The 19,067-nt window shown below is 38.7% G+C and overlaps 1 protein-coding gene across 1 annotated transcript in view; it reads right to left on the bottom strand.

Annotated features, from left to right (window-relative positions):
* The window catches only part of LOC145999000 (ATP-dependent RNA helicase p62-like), a 47,282-nt gene extending 31,921 nt beyond the window's left edge, over positions 1-15,361 (bottom strand). The window contains exons 1-4 of the mRNA XM_083135854.1: positions 15,294-15,361; positions 15,049-15,112; positions 4,477-4,674; positions 2,409-2,534 (exon numbers count right to left, since the gene is read on the bottom strand). Of these exons, the coding sequence (XP_082991980.1) occupies positions 2,409-2,534; positions 4,477-4,674; positions 15,049-15,050 (326 nt within the window). The 5' untranslated portion in view covers positions 15,051-15,112; positions 15,294-15,361. The remainder of the gene's footprint in view (positions 1-2,408; positions 2,535-4,476; positions 4,675-15,048; positions 15,113-15,293) is intronic.
* Positions 15,362-19,067: the final 3,706 nt, after the last annotated feature.

The raw sequence follows: 19,067 nt of genomic DNA on the forward strand, positions 1-19,067 counted from the left end.
CCTCCCCTTTTTTTGTAATATTTCTCATAATCACTAATTGAGGCCTCCAAATCACGAATTTGAAGGTAAAATTTGGGGTCACTTGTAGAAATTGCAAAATATGTGAAATTGAGTGGTTCGCGATCGGCACGATTGCTCATTATTTACCGGACGATTTTGTGTTTCCAATACTTAAAAAACGAAATATACATTCCTGATATTACTACGACCCCAAATTTTAACTATGTTTGCCTATCCTAACCTAACCTTACCGTGAATGGTTCGTGGGGCTATCCGTCAATGATTTGTGGGTGCATGGATTTCGACCCCAAATTTTAATTATGTTTGCCTTGCTTAACAAAAATCTTATTTTCGTAGGACTTTAACGGCAAACGTTCATCATCGAAGACGCCATTTTAGTATCCTGCAATTTTACGATCGATACACTGTTGCCAAACTTACCTGTAATAAAATCAGTCCACATTCCACATGTTCTTCTACATCGTGATTGTCACATATAAGCAAGCACCTTCTTTGGGCAATATACCGAAATCCATAAGTTTATTAATTAGCCCACGGCAATCCTCCTGCACACTCCACCTAAAAATCTATACAACATTAACAACTTTTTTACTATTCTCTTCCGCCATTCTTACACGATCCATGCTCTCCAAGTATGAAATCGACAGTGTGGCAACGCTGTAGACAGCGTAACTAATTACGAACGTCATTTGTTCATATCAACAAATATGGCTACCATACTTGTATACGGAGAATCATTCCGAGAATTGAAAAGCTTATTTTACAACTTCTACACTTTAATGAACAATTTTTTCACCTCACCCCAACATGTTAACTTGAGATAAATCATCACGACTAATTATTTCGTGAGTATAAGACGTAGCATAGAAATTACAGAATGGTCCGGTATTGTAAATTCTAGCCTTAATGAATAATAGGGGTGTGAGGGACAGAATATTTTGGGTCCGGACGAGATCGGGACGGGAAAATTTGCAATTTCCCGACCAAGTCGGGAAATTTTCGGGACGGGAAATTTCCGTAGCACTGGAAATCTCGAATTCTACACGTCATTTTCACTTTAAGTGTTTGTTTTTGAATTTGTAGAATAAAAACTTAAAATTTCCGATAAGTTCCAGAAACTTACAATGCAGAAAACGTCTAGAATTAACGACTTTTTAAAGTGACCATTCGGTATTTCCCGACTGCTCGGGATCCCGAAAAGTCGGGAAGTCATCGGGATTTTTTTTCCCGATCTCGGTCCCGATTTTTCGGGATCCGCACACTCCTAATGAATAACGTTGAGTTATTTACTGTTGATTATGTTATTTGAAGTCATACATACTGCTGCTGATGTGAAGAGATAGATATTGGTTGGTGATGCTGTATTTCCTGCAGTCTTTAACAATTCTGGTCCCATTCTATTTCTCTTTTTTGTTTTTGTATCACCTAACATTGAAAATATTCTTTACGTTTCCGCGTTAGAATGTGGCAATGTTAGCACTATTTTCGCGAGAGTGGAAAAGTTTTCAAAAAAGAACTTGCCTTGAAAGTTCTTGGTAACCGATAACATGTTTCAAAATTCTGATGGAGATTTGTTGGTTAGTTCTTATTTCTCCTCCTCGCTAAAGTATCCAGATAAACGAATCCATTCATTCCAAACCGAGCACGAAGAAAGTGCAACTGACTGACGAGTAAGCTTTGCACCTTTGCACAATAAAATGTTATTTTCCAAGATTGAAAAAAGTTCCTACGTTTTCCCTTATTTGGTAAAATCTGTCCCTACGCGGGCAAAATATAGTGAAAAGTCCCTATGCGTAGGGACATGTCCCTACGGTTGGCATCACTGGCGACATGTGTCCCGTTCGTTCAGTATGAAGCGCCATCTCGCGGCTGACAATTCCCCCGACCCCCGATAAGCTGCCGGCGCTGTCGAGACAACTGAGGATAAAGTAGAGATGTCTAATCTAAGATTAGATGTCAGAAATAAGGTGCCAGAAATATTTGTATTTGGGAGGACACCTTTTCTAGCATCCTTGCGACAAGGTACGTGCTTATTTCAATTGTAATTGTAACTGTAATTGTGAAAAGTGGAAACATTACAAAACAAGCTGTTTTTGTTACGGACTTCCTGTAACGTAATTTGCCGGGAATTGTTGCATGAAGGTACCGCTAAGCGGCCGGCGCTGTCGCGGTGAACGACTGAAATAACCTCCCTGTAGATCATAAAGGAGGATGAAAAAAATTACAACAAAGTGATGGAACAGTTACTTATTTTACCTAGTACAATAAAATTTAGAATGGTATTTATGTTGCCTTGTGTAAGGTCCAAAACTGGGATGATATTCTGCTGGACATGTACTAGAATATATTGCATGCTAAACACATACTGAAACATAAAACAAAAGTACCTTATTTCATGCATGATGTAATCTGGAAAATTGGCTTCTGAGAACTTTTTGCATGGGAATGGAATGTTATCTCCTTTGACTGTAATTTCTCTCTTCTCTCTGTATTTTGCAATTTTCTTTTCTGACCTGCAACAGATTAAATACAGTTATTAGCAGTGCAAATGTAGAGTAACACTAATTCTGCAGTGAAAAAAATCAGGACAGTTTTTTACATAGCACAGTGGGGCAATTTAAATTTACATTAATTTTGATCAAGATCATTACAGGCACCAAGAACTACAAACTGATGACATTGTGGAACAGGGAAGCTAACATGATGTGAATAGTTGGCAAATGTAAAGATTCCCTGATTTTTAGCCAGTTCTACCTAATGACAATTCGTTATTAATTTTTATGGTTTAGGCTTAGGTTGGGAAATATTTTCTGCTCCAAATATTAAATTTATGCTCCCATATGCTCAATATTACTTACTATTTATAGATTTCCTTTCACTCAATATTTTCCCCCTGCACTACAAGCTTTCAACCTACTTTCACACATCCCCAGTATTCTAAATACAATGGAACTTCGAATTTACATTTTTCAGGGGACTAAGCTGAAAAAAATTAAAATTCGGGAAAATGTACAATTGAGGAAAATTTCTTAATGTTTTGCTATATAGGATCATCAAGACAATGTATAAAGCAGGAAAATGTGAAATTGGGGTTTCACTGTATGTTCTCCATTCTCCTGTACAACTTCTAAAACTTGTTAAAACAATCAAAACAGAATATTTTCCCCCCATTAATGATAAAAATTAACTTTACGGTCTATAAGCATACAATGGAATAAGAAATTTCCCAACAACTTTGATCAGCAAGACATGTAATTTACTTGCATGGAATATTTGACATTAATTAATGACACTTACTTAACCCTCCGTCATTTGTATCTTCATAGTAGCACAAATGTTTTGGAAGCAGCACTTAGTGCAGCCCTATCAAAACCAACTTTATTTACACGAATTATTGATGCATATCGATGTTGAATTACACTAGCAATTACTGAAAATCAAGCAAAACACATGGACATTTTGATTAGCTATTAAAGGAAATAAACTAAAAAGAAATTAGAGAAATTATATCATAGAATTACAAGCTTACTCTTGAAGCAAATGCATCAATTTATTATTCTAAAAATATTCCACGTAATGAAGGAACTAAAAAATGAACTCTACGCACAAAATTTTCAACATATTTTTCAAAACTAATTGAAATCGTACAACTTATACTTGTTCCAAATTTATCAGTCGAAAATCTTACTGACTTGCACAAAAAGCAATCAAATGTGTAAAACACAACTCGAAGAAACTTACAATACTTTCCAGACCATTATTGTGCTGGTAAGGAAAATAATTCAAAATTTTACGCCGTGCAGGTTACGGAGGGTTAAATGCTAAAATGGTTGCAGCAAATAAAAACATTCCACATTTCAGCAAACTCCATTAACCAATTTCATTCATGGAGTCTAGTAATGAAAAGGAATTGTAGGTGTTAAATATGGAAGTATTCATGCAAAACAGTTCTGGTAAACTTCCAATTGATATGAGTAGTTTCCAACAGATTAGTGAGTTATGTTGTCACACTATTTCTGCATTCTAACATAGAAAGAGACTTGAAACAGATCCAACTTACAAGTGTAAACATTTCCACAACCTACTTTCCAGGAACAAATATCTTCAATGTTAAAAATACTTACACTTACACACATTAAGTCCTAAATTTTTAAAGAAAATCTAAATGCTTCCCTTACAAATTCTTTCCTCATTCTCCTTTACACCATATGAAAATCAGACAGTCTGTGCGAGAAACAGGTTGTGATTGTAGTTCCCCATTTTCAATATAAAATAATATCTAATGTTAAAAGTAAAGCTGTTACCAATTTGGTAATTTATGAAAAACAAAAACCAGGAATAGAAAAAAACAAGAAAATTTCAATTTTCATCTATGTCACAAACACCCCCCACCAGCCCAAAAGACACCTGACTTCATGTCTCTATTCTTGATTTATTTGTATTGAAGTACCTTACCTTTTGGTTACATCTGGATGAGGCACATAGAAATCCTTTACCACAGGCTGCAGATCGGTATTCTCCCAACTAGGCTTCTTAAGTTCTCCTAGAAATGTGTCTTCATTTTGCTTCCTCCCATTTCTACCTCCTCTTCTTCCTCGAAAACCACCACGTCTGTCACCCCCAGAGAAATTTCTTCCTCCTCTTTCCAAGTGCCTGCACGAATATATTCATTGGTCACAAATGCATATGATGGCCTTTCTTGTTAAAAATATTAACTGTAGTATAAAACATTTCACAAATACCCAGATGCTTTCCAAATGCTTAGTTCAAATTTAACTCCAACCTATTGAGACTGAGAATAAAGTTATTTGATAACTTGACCCTCCACACACACAAAACAAGTGAAACTTTTGCATGGTTTATGAAGATTATGTTTTCATGATTGGGAAAAGAGAGACGCGGTAGTATATAAATACGGAGAAACTAGTACTCACTTTTATCCGCGAAGCTGTTTTTTCTGCTTTTTCGATTAATTTCAGTGGCCACTGCCACCATCCTCGTTGGAACTTGCTGCGCTGTTGCTTGGCGTGCGTCTTTTGTTCGTAGTTCTCTGGCTGCCGTTAGGTGCGCTGTGCATCTTGGTGCGTCGTCTGCTATTTCCGGGCGATAACTGCTGCAGTAGTGGAATCCAAGTATGGTGCGCTTGCCCGCTATCGATGTTTAGTTCGTGCGGGAAGTGCATTATGGCGTGCGTTTCCTTGATTTTGGTGTCTATGAGCGTGTGGGCAGTGTGTTTGACTCGAACCTTTTGAATTTTATGGCTATTGTATTTGATATGTCTAGCAAGACCAGTAGTGGGTTGGGCTTTTTTCGCATCTGCTAGGTGTTGTTGGATTCTTTCATTGACAGATCTGATGGACCTGCCGATGTAATGAGCCTTGCATTCACACTCTGCATCATATACACCTGGGTTGTCAAGGGGGGAGAGGAAGTACCGTTTGTGCTTGTTCAGTTTATCAGTTATTTTGGAGTTGGGTTTGTGCGCTACTTTGATGCCAAATGGGAGAAGGGCTTTGGCTATGCGGTTGGAAGTGGTGGGATGGTAGGGGAAGGCAAACCATTTATATTGGTCGCTGGGGGTTGGTTGTGGCTGGGTTGGTTGTGGATGGGTTGATTGTGGTAGGTTAGGGTGTCTGACCTGTATTTCTGCCTTACTGCACCAAGTGGAAAGTTGTGATTCAGTGTAGCCATGTTTCAGGGCTATTTCTGTGATGGTGGCTATCTCCTCTCGTAGATCCTCTTCTTTGCCACAGTAGGAGAAGGCTCTTCGATAAAAGTTTAGCCACACATTGGCTTTTTGCTTAGGGGGATGGCTAGAGAGAGCATGTATGTACTGGTTGCCTGCATCCGGTTTTCTGTAGACGGTGGTTGTGAATTTGTTAAGTGCACGGCTGATGGTGATGTCCAGGAAGTTGATTTTACCAAGTTTTTCATGTTCTACGGTGAAGTTGAGCCTGGGGTGGATGCTATTTAGTTTGTTCACTAGGAGGTTGAGTTCTTCTGCCTTTTTGTATACAACTATTGTGTCGTCCGCGTACCTTCCATATCGGATGTGTTGTAGTTCTGGAGTATGGAGTATCTCTTTTTCAGCCAGGTGCATGACGATGTTGGCTAAAGGAGCTGATAGCGGGTTGCCCATCGCAAGGCCCTCGGATTGGTTGTAGAACTTATCTTCAAACTGAAAGTAATTGTGTTTTAGACAAACTTCCAATAGTCTGGTTATCTCTTGTACCTCTAGGGCCGGGATTCTGTTGGTTGTCAGCCATCTTTCCACCGAACGCAGTGCTAGGTCTATGGGGATTGAACTGTACATATCTACTATATCAATGCTGGCTAATTTTGCACTGTCAGCTTGCACTATTGAAGTTACCAGATTTTTAGCATCGGCACTGTTGCGGAACACGTATGTAAGTTTGTGGTTGAAATGAGATATTTTGTTTTTTAGCCAGTTTGTTAGGTGAACTGTGGGGTAATTGAAGCCAGCTATTATAAGTCGCATGGGGATTCCAGGTTTATGAGTTTTAGGAATGCCATAGGCAATGGCAGGTGAAGGGTGGGGATTGAGGAGGAATTTGTGGTCTTGTTCACTAAGTATGGCACTAGTTTTCACTGCATTTTTCACAATTCTATTGTACTTGTCTGTGGGGTCTTTTTTGATGACACTGTACGAGTCACTGTTTAGTTTGTCTATCACTTTTGTGGAGTAATCACCTTTGTGCATGATTACGAACTGGTTTGTTTTGTCAGACTTTAGACACCAAACATCATTGGTGTTCAGCCATTTGCCAAAATCGGAGAGGACAGAAGAGATTTCTTGGTGCACTGGATTAGGTTTCCTGGTTTCACTGTTGGTCATAACTTTTTGAAAAATTCCGGCTGCTGACGTTCTGATGTTTTCTGAATCTTGGGGTTTGGGAGCAAAACAAGCTGCTTTTTCTGCCGCACATATGAGGTCGAGGGTGGGTGGCTTACTGTTTTGTACATTAAACTTATCGCCGTAGGCAAGGAGTTCTTTGAATTTGTTGGGGATTGAGAGATTTGACAGATTTATTATGTTTTTTCCATGTCCGTCATCTGGGTTGATTGCATTCGCACTCGGCCACGTTCCTCCCAAGTGGTGAAGTTTGTTGCGTAAAGACCTAGTTTTTTGGTTTTCCAAGATTTGCAGCATGTATTCGATGTTATTCTTTGCATGCTCCCACTTAGCGGGTGGTAGCGTGGTTTCCAGTCTATTTCTTTGTCGTTCGCACGTGTGAGACAGTCGGCGAATTTCAGCATGTTTGTCGGAAATAACGGCGGAAAGCGCACGTTTTTGTGAAATATGGATAACGTTCTTCATTCTGTAGCTGCTATTTTGCACTTTCCACTGGATGAACTTGGGAAAAACATCGCACCGTTTGCACGCTTTCAAGAAAATTACGTCCAAACGACGCACAAGTAACTTACGTTCGTTCCGTTCGTATTCCCGTAATTCCTTCACACGCGAAGGTTCTGTATTCATGATTGGGAAAAGAGAGACGCGGTAGTATATAAATACGGAGAAACTAGTACTCACTAGGTCTTTACGCAACAAACTTCACCACTTGGGAGGAACGTGGCCGAGTGCGAATGCAATCAACCCAGATGACGGACATGGAAAAAACATAATAAATCTGTCAAATCTCTCAATCCCCAACAAATTCAAAGAACTCCTTGCCTACGGCGATAAGTTTAATGTACAAAACAGTAAGCCACCCACCCTCGACCTCATATGTGCGGCAGAAAAAGCAGCTTGTTTTGCTCCCAAACCCCAAGATTCAGAAAACATCAGAACGTCAGCAGCCGGAATTTTTCAAAAAGTTATGACCAACAGTGAAACCAGGAAACCTAATCCAGTGCACCAAGAAATCTCTTCTGTCCTCTCCGATTTTGGCAAATGGCTGAACACCAATGATGTTTGGTGTCTAAAGTCTGACAAAACAAACCAGTTCGTAATCATGCACAAAGGTGATTACTCCACAAAAGTGATAGACAAACTAAACAGTGACTCGTACAGTGTCATCAAAAAAGACCCCACAGACAAGTACAATAGAATTGTGAAAAATGCAGTGAAAACTAGTGCCATACTTAGTGAACAAGACCACAAATTCCTCCTCAATCCCCACCCTTCACCTGCCATTGCCTATGGCATTCCTAAAACTCATAAACCTGGAATCCCCATGCGACTTATAATAGCTGGCTTCAATTACCCCACAGTTCACCTAACAAACTGGCTAAAAAACAAAATATCTCATTTCAACCACAAACTTACATACGTGTTCCGCAACAGTGCCGATGCTAAAAATCTGGTAACTTCAATAGTGCAAGCTGACAGTGCAAAATTAGCCAGCATTGATATAGTAGATATGTACAGTTCAATCCCCATAGACCTAGCACTGCGTTCGGTGGAAAGATGGCTGACAACCAACAGAATCCCGGCCCTAGAGGTACAAGAGATAACCAGACTATTGGAAGTTTGTCTAAAACACAATTACTTTCAGTTTGAAGATAAGTTCTACAACCAATCCGAGGGCCTTGCGATGGGCAACCCGCTATCAGCTCCTTTAGCCAACATCGTCATGCACCTGGCTGAAAAAGAGATACTCCATACTCCAGAACTACAACACATCCGATATGGAAGGTACGCGGACGACACAATAGTTGTATACAAAAAGGCAGAAGAACTCAACCTCCTAGTGAACAAACTAAATAGCATCCACCCCAGGCTCAACTTCACCGTAGAACATGAAAAACTTGGTAAAATCAACTTCCTGGACATCACCATCAGCCGTGCACTTAACAAATTCACAACCACCGTCTACAGAAAACCGGATGCAGGCAACCAGTACATACATGCTCTCTCTAGCCATCCCCCTAAGCAAAAAGCCAATGTGTGGCTAAACTTTTATCGAAGAGCCTTCTCCTACTGTGGCAAAGAAGAGGATCTACGAGAGGAGATAGCCACCATCACAGAAATAGCCCTGAAACATGGCTACACTGAATCACAACTTTCCACTTGGTGCAGTAAGGCAGAAATACAGGTCAGACACCCTAACCTACCACAATCAACCCATCCACAACCAACCCAGCCACAACCAACCCCCAGCGACCAATATAAATGGTTTGCCTTCCCCTACCATCCCACCACTTCCAACCGCATAGCCAAAGCCCTTCTCCCATTTGGCATCAAAGTAGCGCACAAACCCAACTCCAAAATAACTGATAAACTGAACAAGCACAAACGGTACTTCCTCTCCCCCCTTGACAACCCAGGTGTATATGATGCAGAGTGTGAATGCAAGGCTCATTACATCGGCAGGTCCATCAGATCTGTCAATGAAAGAATCCAACAACACCTAGCAGATGCGAAAAAAGCCCAACCCACTACTGGTCTTGCTAGACATATCAAATACAATAGCCATAAAATTCAAAAGGTTCGAGTCAAACACACTGCCCACACGCTCATAGACACCAAAATCAAGGAAACGCACGCCATAATGCACTTCCCGCACGAACTAAACATCGATAGCGGGCAAGCGCACCATACTTGGATTCCACTACTGCAGCAGTTATCGCCCGGAAATAGCAGACGACGCACCAAGATGCACAGCGCACCTAACGGCAGCCAGAGAACTACGAACAAAAGACGCACGCCAAGCAACAGCGCAGCAAGTTCCAACGAGGATGGTGGCAGTGGCCACTGAAATTAATCGAAAAAGCAGAAAAAACAGCTTCGCGGATAAAAGTGAGTACTAGTTTCTCCGTATTTAAGATTATGTTGTTTGTGAACATTTCCTCTTTTTAGCCCACGGAACTTTGTTACAGTGATGCAATAGGTGGTTTCATGTGGTACTGGGTCCTCCAATGATTTTGTCACACTTGAAATTATTTTCCATGTATATGGAGCTATCATTTTAAATATTATTGTAACGATTAAATTCAGCTATTACGAATCTGGCAACAGTGTTACATTCAAGATGCCAACAATCGTGTGCAATACGGTTGAAATAAACTCATCACAAAATCAAGAAAGGTTCTGATTTGTAAGGTACTTTGGATGGGGGAAAAAAATAAAATACATAGTAAACGTAACAGTAAAGATGTAGCTCACAGTTGTCACATTTGGATGCCTAAATTATATGCTACAGGAGACTGTGCTTCCAGAATAAAAGAATGCTGCGAGTTGTATCATATAAGAGGTATTCAGAGGAAGTGGTGACCATTCATATAGACCAGAATAATATAGAAATCATTAACGGTTCAGATTGTTTTATGATATTTACAAATTCTCCTAGCAGAAAGACTAAATCGTAGAATTTTGGCAACCATTGTCACACAAAATTTGGAGCTTCCTTAAAGCAATGAGCACTGTTTGCAGTTCGAAAAAGTTTTCCGTTAAAAAAACAAAACTAAAAATTAGCTTATGCAAGCATGCACAGTCCCCATGGACAAGGCATTCTCTGTTGATGTAAGTGACATTAAGTATAGTAGACTAGTGGGAATGGATGGAGAAGTACATTGGAATCTTCCTGAAACTCACGAGCACAGTTTTAATTTCGAAAAAGTAGAATTTATGACCACAAATACGATGTTAAAGATCCCTTGCGCAATACTCCACGTTTCACACATTGCACAGACTCCAACTGCTACTTCCCTCTTCCTGAATGTTCACAGTTAGTTCGAAGTGATTCTCATGGGCAAGATATTCTCAGTCGACAAGCAACAGTAAATATCATAGAAGCGTGGAAATGAATGTAGAAGTAAATTGGAACCTTAGTAGAATGCATTTAGGGACTTTATATTAATGCTAAGGGAACCAAACCTAACCTGCCTAACCTAACCACAAAAGCATATATTGAACAAAACCTTAAGTAATCGCTAAAACTCTGCAGTATATGTTAACAGATGGACATCGAAATCGAACCATGTAAAAATTGCATTCGTAGCATGATGAAATCGCCATAAAACAAAAGGAACTTGGTTCCGCTTGGTTTATGATTTTTTCAAATTCTCCTAGCACAGAGACCAATTATCGTAGAATTTTAGAAATCATTGTCACACCAAATTTGAACCTTCCATAAAGTAATGAGCCATGTTTGGACTCGAAAGGCAAGCATGTGCACTTCCATGAACAACATAATCTTTGTCGACAAGTAACAGTAAGTATCATAGAAGAGTGGGAATGAATGTAGGGAGCAATTACAGAATACCGGAGGTATCTCACATTGTTCTCAAATTCGGCATACTCACTAATTTTGGCATCCTAATCACGAATCTGCAGTTAAAAATTGGCAGTCACGTCTAGAAAATGCGAAATAAGTAGAAACAAGGGGGTCCGTGAACGAAGCAAACACCTGTGATTTATGAAGGAAACAATTTTTCGCAATGATTAGCGTTCAAAAACTATGTTTATGAATTACCTGAATTTTAACTATGCTTGCCTAACTTAACCTAACCTTACGTGAATGGTTCGTGAAGCAAGTATGTTTTCCACATTTACTGAAGATGCCATATTGTCACATGTAAAGCAACACTCCATGGAACGGATAGCGAACTTCACTTGTTCAAACATCATCAAACATGGCAACCATATTAGTGTATCGACAATCATAGCAATAATGTATGCACGGTATTTCGCATTTTCTAGACGTGACCCCCAATTTTTAACTGCAGATTCGTGATTTCGAGGTCAAAATTTTTGAGTATACGTCGAGGTCAAAATTAGTGAGTATACAAAATTTGAAAGAAATCACACACTTCCGGTATTCTGTAACTATACCGAATGTAGAAATAAATCTGAACCTTAGTAGAAAGCATTTAGGAACTTGGTATTTATCTGATATTCCCTGGACGGTACTACTTTACTATACCGGAGACACCTATCAATGATTTATTTCGCAATTTTTTACATTGCTAACGTACTATTCTGCATTACAGAACATTTCTTTCGGTGAAATAATGAATTTCTAACAAAAATAATGTATATTTCTTACATTAACGAGTACTTACTGCTGTTCTTTATTTCCCACAAATCATCCACGGGCAGCCCCAAAAACCATTGACGTTAGCCCAAAAATTCACGATACTCCACGAACCATCACGGGGACGAGGTATGCCTACTAGGTTAGGTTCCATTAGCACTCCTTTCGTTCAATTTTAGCATATACGGACAATACGAGAGCGTATCGTGCTCTCGTGCAGAAAGCAAATGGCGGCAGCAGCAATAGCGCGTCGGAAATAGATTTCCGTAGAAAACCACATGCATTCGCATTAAAATGGATCAAAACTACATTCCCGAACATCAACAACGCTACAGAAAATGATTTGCGTAAGTACTTTCTCCTGTAAATTTGAAGAAATCCGTCTCCGGTATAGTAAAGTGTTACCCAGATTTCTTACAGCTGTACATCAAAATCGAACCATGTAAAAATTGCATTCGTAGCATGATGAAATAAAGCAAAAGGAACTTTGGGCCAAAAAGCGGTCCTCCATTCATTGTCAGCAGGAGAGGATATTGAAAAAAAAATAAAAAAATATATGTATTCAGGGAAGCAAGTAAGACCGCATGTGAAAGTCCACTCTGGAATGCAATACATCAATACTAGATGCATGATAAACATATTGCGTTCTCCACATGGGGAGTTTCTACTAAAATTGGTAATTATGCGATATCGCCCGAGCACCTATCACTCATTTATTTCGTTAATTTTAGCATTGATACTTACCTATTCTGCATTGCGGAAGATTCTTTAACGTGAAGTTGCCTTTTTCCATAAATAGTGTCAACTTTTCATATTACGAGTCATTACTTGTCATCCTTGTTCCGCTTGAGTAACAGACAATATGGCATGCACTCGTCATGGATCATTGCGCGTCGTGGTTGTGTTTCGTCGATTTGGAGTGGGTATGCAGTGTTTCAACTTCTTTAACCGAAAAATACCTACTTTTGTGTTCATTATGTCATCACAAACCATTGATGGATAGCCTCGAAAACCATTCACGATAGCACTACGAACCATTGACAGATAGCCCCACGGACAATTTCCGGCAAGGTTAGGTTAGGTTGGGTTAGGTAAACATAATTAAGAAAAAAATCTCGTAAAAAGGCACGTATGGAAACACTGGCGAGATCGCGTGACTTTCGACGCTCGCGCCATCTGCAGGTACATAATGGAAACAACGGCATAATGTTACAGAAAATGCAAGTTCCTTACATAACAAGTGATTATTTCTTGTTCTGCAGCATTCTATGGTGAAGTTTTCAGTTTTCGCGAAAGATAATACCTCGTAGAACTTCAACAATGCTACAGAAACTGATTTCAGTAAGTAGTTTCTCCTGTAAATTTGAAGAAATCCGTTCGGGTGATATCGCATATTTACCCTAAAATTATACACTCCCAAATAACACTGGGGTAACATTATCGTATGGGTAAAACGGATTCCTTCAAATTTACAGGAGAAAGTACTTACGGAAATCATTTTCTTGAGCGTTTTGGAAGTTCCTGAATGTAGATTTGATCCATTTTAATGTGAATGCGTGTTGTTTTCTGCGAAAATCTCTGTCCGACACGCTGTTTCTGCTCACGTCATTTGTTTCTTGCATGAGTGTGCAATGTTCCGTGTGTTAAGACGAAGCAACCCCGTAGCCAGTGTTTCAGCCTCGCCGTGTTTTCACTAGAACCACCTGTCGAGTTCGGAAGAAGCCATTTTTCCCAAATGGGTGTCACTTATCGCACAACATTGTGTTCCAACGTCACAGGAGAGAGCTGTTTTTACAATTTTTCTTTGTATTTATGCTAATGGAACCTAACCTAACAGGCCTAACCTAACCACGAGGCATTCCTCGTCTGACGTCAATATTCAAGGTTGCAAGGAAGAGAATTAACGAATTACGAAAGAAAGATGGTTCCGACCCGAATGGGTGTCACTTATCGCACAACACTGTAGCAACATTGTGTTCTGACGTAACAGGAAAGATCTTTTTCATGTTAGGCAATACAAGCTAACGCGTCTCTTAACGAAAATAATAATTTTTCTTTGTATCTATGCTAATGGAACCTAACCCAACAGGCCTAACCTAACCACGTAGGCATTCCTCGTCTGACGTCAATATTCAAGGTTGCAAGATGGTTGTGCGGAAAGTAAGAGCATTAACCAATTTCGAAAGATAGTTCCGACCCGAATAGGTGTCACTTATCGCACAACACTCTAGCAACATTGTGTTCTGAGTCACAGGAGAGACCTTTTTCATGTTAGGCAATACAAAGGTAACGCGTCTCTTAGCGAAAATATTATTTTTTCTTTGTATGTATGCTAATGGAACCTAACCTAACAGGCCTAACCTAACCACGTAGGCATTCCTCGTCTGACGTCAATATTCAAGGTTGCAAGAGAGTTGTGCGTAAAGGAAGACCATTAACGAATTGCGAAAGAAAGATGGTTCCGAATTGCTGTGTATGGACAATGAACGTGGTAAATCGCAAGGTTATTTTACAAGTTCTACACGTAAATGCGACGTATTAGCATAATTTCAAATAGGGGCACGAAAGTAGACATTTTCCGGTGAACGAGATTGCACCACTGCATAAATCGACAAAACACTCTCAGAACGCCCCCTAAACCAGTATGCTATCACGGCCATAATGTGTTACAGATTCGAAACAACAAGTAACAGTAAGTACTCGTAAATAGAGAAAATAAACATTATCTTAGTTAGAAATGCATTATTTCGCCTTAAGAAATGTTCCGCAACGCGTTAGCAATCTAAAGAAGTCCGAAATATATGATTCGTAGGTGTTTCACCCATAAACACGGTATGGCTAAAGCTAATGATGAAGGAGCATGTCTATTAGCCCATCTTCCTTTCACATGCCAACTTCCGGTATATCTTTAGCACGTGGTGAAAGTCTTCGTAGAAAAATTAAAATTATGCACTACGTATAATTAGTTTTGATTTACAAATGTAAAGACTGTAAACATATATACTTCATTAATGCATCATATACTTACATGTTTGTGTAGATAATCAGCGATTGTACTTAGTTTACGTAAGTGGAACTTGACAGGTCACAACCTGTAATCAAAAAATTTACAACTTACATTTATAGCTTGTAATAAAGAACGTATCATTTTAAAATCACAGTCTTGAGCGTTATGCTTTCTACAATCTATTAACAGTTTACAGACAGCACACATATTCGATATACAACGTCATGTTTACAATTCGTAAGACAATTCCCACGTGCATATCTTACCTGAAATCAGCCAAAATGGCGAAACGGAAGTGAGCGGCTAAGCCAATGGTAACGCATGTTCTGAAATCCCAAGTGGTTCGGAGAAACTGAAGACTGATTGGTGCAAATGTCATGACGTCAGAGCCTCATCGGAGGTTCCGGGGGGTCACACTTATTGCACAACACCGGGACAACCTTGTGTTTTGACATCACGAAAGTAAACTTTGTCAGCTAACCTAACCTCGTGCGGAGGCCCGTAGCCAGGAATTCTTTGTAGGGGGGGCGAAGTAAATCCTAGAGGGGGCAAAGTTTTAATATATTGTGTCGCATTGGCAGATATAGCAGGGTACGCAGAGGCACTTGCCCTTCCCTCAAAAGATATAAGTAACAGAAAACGGATGATATCTTGAAGCTCCAACGAACAAAAAAAAAACTTCGAGCTACATCAAATAGCAATATTTCGATAATGACCTTTCCAGATTGTCAAAGAATAAAAAGTTTAACATAAATAGGATAATAGGGACTGTATCTACTTGATATTTACAGGTCGATAATGTTAATAGACGATTAATATGCAGTGGGATCCATAAGTATTACCCTGCAAATTGTTCATGACTATTTTTATTAATTTTTTTCTTACATCCTATGTGTTTTTAAGCGATGCATTTTTATGTCTGCTGGTGCAGAAATTGTCAACAGCTTGTTTTGAATTTTCTTTTAATTCTTGAAGCTCTTATTGGACCAAATAAAGTGCACGAACATGGTGATGGACAATTTGCACGGTAATACTCATGGATCCCACTGTACCAACACCCAGGCACGTATCCAGAGGGGGGCTTAGGGGGCTCGAGCCCCCCGAAAGTTTTAGGTTTAAACTAGATAAAATGAGTTTTTTTTTGTTTCTTGTGCTGTGAAATAAAATAATGTGACAATAATTTAAGAAAAGAAAGAATTATCGAGGCAAGACGGAGAATATAAACCATATACATTGGTATTTGGAGGGTTCAGTACAGTTCATATAAAATAAAAATATATAATTACAAATTTTCTATAATTTACAATCTAGATATTCACTAACACTATAATATTCCTTATTAACTAATAGTTTCTTTAATTTATTTTTGAAACTTGTCATACTTTCTGCTTTTATATCATTTGGTAAATGGTTGAATATTTTAATTGCCATCTGTTGGGGTCCTTCTTGAACTAATGTTAGCCTGGTGAAGTATGGCTTTAAGAGCTGTTTATTTCGGGTGTCATGTGTGTGTTCTATTGAACTTCGCAGCGCAATATTTTTTCTGGCATATTATGACATTTCATATATGTACAGAGAAGGGAGCGTTAATATTTTAAATTTCTTAAACAACGTTTTGCACGATTCCCTAGGCTTTATACCTGCTATAATCCTAATGGCTTGCTTTTGTTTTCTAAATGCTTCTAAACTTGCCGGTGAGTTCCCCCAAAATTCTATTGCATAATTTATTAGTGAATGAAACATTGCATAATATACCTGAATTAGTGAATTTGTTTGAAGTGTTTGTTTTAATAACCGCAGTGCAAATATTTTGGAATTTAGTTTTTTAACAAGTATTTTTACGTGGTTTGACCAATTTAGATTTTCATTTATAGTAACTCCTAAAAATTTTGTTTCTCTAACTAATATTACTGGAAGATGGCTATTCTTTACTACATCTTTAATTTTATTGTTTTGTTTTGTGTGAAATAGCACGTAATTTGTTTTTTGTTCATTCAATAGTAATTTATTACTATCCAAGATGGAGCACAGGGGGCTCGACCCTGTCCCCAGGAAATTTTTCACTTTACGTTAGATAAAATTAGGTTTTTGGCTTTTTGAATAATGTGACGATGATTTAAGAAGATAGACAATTATCGAGGCAAGACGGAGAATGTTCTATAACCCTGTTGTTGGTAATATTGCACATACACTTTTCTTGCGCTTTCGGTGTTGTCTCAGCGCACTTGAGGACTATGTAGAGACTTGTCAGCATTTGGAAGCTGCACAACAAAGGTAGAGCCACACGTAGGGCGATTCGTTGTAATTTCTAATCTCTGGAAGGCGGGAGAGGGTACGTTCAGGGGGTGCTCGTTCGGCGGCGCAGATCGTATGCGCAGTTGTCCGTGGATACATGACGTCATCATCGAGAAGCTCGGCGCGGAAAAGGCTGGTTCCTTATGCAAATATTGAGATATTTGACAACGAATATCTTCTAAAATATAGTAACAGGGGAAAAGTTCCAACTTTTACTGTTAAGATTCATCCTTTCTAATCAATTTATCACAAAGTTGATTCAAATGTGTAAAATGGTTTTCAAGAAATCGTGTTACGAAGGAACCCCTGTTTTGTTCTCTCCAGGCTTCCAATATAAGGGAGTTTTAACTTAAGCGCGTTGGATTTCTTTTTGCTCTATGTTTTAAAATAAGATTATTTTGTTCTTGTCAACTGAATTCATGCCTAAATGCTATGGAAAGTTGTGAAAACTATTATCAGAAAACTAACGGAAGAAATCTAAAATATCACAGCCTTTCCAGTCGGTAATTGCGTAAGTAAACGAAAAGACAAGATTGTTATAAAAAATGCGGGATTGCCCATTTTTGTGAAAAAGGCATTGTGCGAGATCTAAAAGCAGAACATTTTAATATTGTATGTAAATGTAAGGGTGTAATAAACGTGACTACTTCCCGCAGTAGCGTACGCAGGATTTCATCAAGGGGGGTGTTATCTCGAAAACTTTCTACAAATTCACATTACCATTGTTTTATTATACTTTAATTAATTAATAATAATAATAAAATAATTAATAATTCTTATAATTAATTAATTAGTTTAATTACTACTAATGCAGCTGCTATTTATGAAAGAAATAGAACAAAATTACAATTCTTTTGTTTCAAAATAATTGTCTAGTCAACGGTTATTTGTATGTGATAAGTGAGACATTTTAAGTGTGAAGACAATCCATAAAAACAAGCAAATATATTAAATTTATTGAAATAATCGAAATATGAAACTCATTCAAGGAGCCGCGCTGGTCTAGTCTGACAACTTCGTGGGATATCCGGGTTCGATTCCCGGAATTGGTTGGAATTTATCCAGCCTTGTCTCCGCACCCAGCCTATGTGTATCTGAGAGCAACCTTGGGGGATGAAGGCTGCCGGAACATGGTGCTGATCACATCACCTGCAAAATAGTTCGAGATCAAGAATCTTTGGGGCCCACCACACCACTATGTGTGACTTCATGGCACGGTGCTATATACACGGGGGAATTTACATTACCTTTACCTATGGAACTCACCCAGGGTGATGATGAAGCGCGAGAATACATGTTGCTAAATTCCACTGAGTCTACGTTTTCGTTGTAAAGTAAGTTTATAGACATTCCAACACATTTATCCCTTCTAGGTGATTCACAAAAGACTTCTTCGACATTATTTAATGATGTGGATGTAGACTCAGCATCACTTGAGAGTTCACAAGGGGATGTGAAATCAGTACCGGGAAGAACGTTTGCAATAAGGACGAAGCAAGAAATTTTCACAATTCTCGCAAGAGTCACTGCGCGACTTTTTGCAAAAGAAAATTGCAAAATTGAAGTTTGCGGCCGCTTAGATTGTGTTTGGAATGTTGTGTTTTTCTTCATGCTGCATGGGAATAATAATCCAAATTATTATTATTATTATTATTATTATTATTATTACTGTCGCAGATCTTTGACTGTGATAAATTAGCCATTTTTAATTTTTTCTACAGCATTTTCCATAATATTTCAAGAGT

This window comes from Lepisma saccharinum, chromosome 14, assembly GCF_977018435.1.
Source record: "Lepisma saccharinum chromosome 14, izLepSacc3.1, whole genome shotgun sequence".
Taxonomy (NCBI): Eukaryota; Metazoa; Arthropoda; class Insecta; order Zygentoma; family Lepismatidae; genus Lepisma; species Lepisma saccharinum.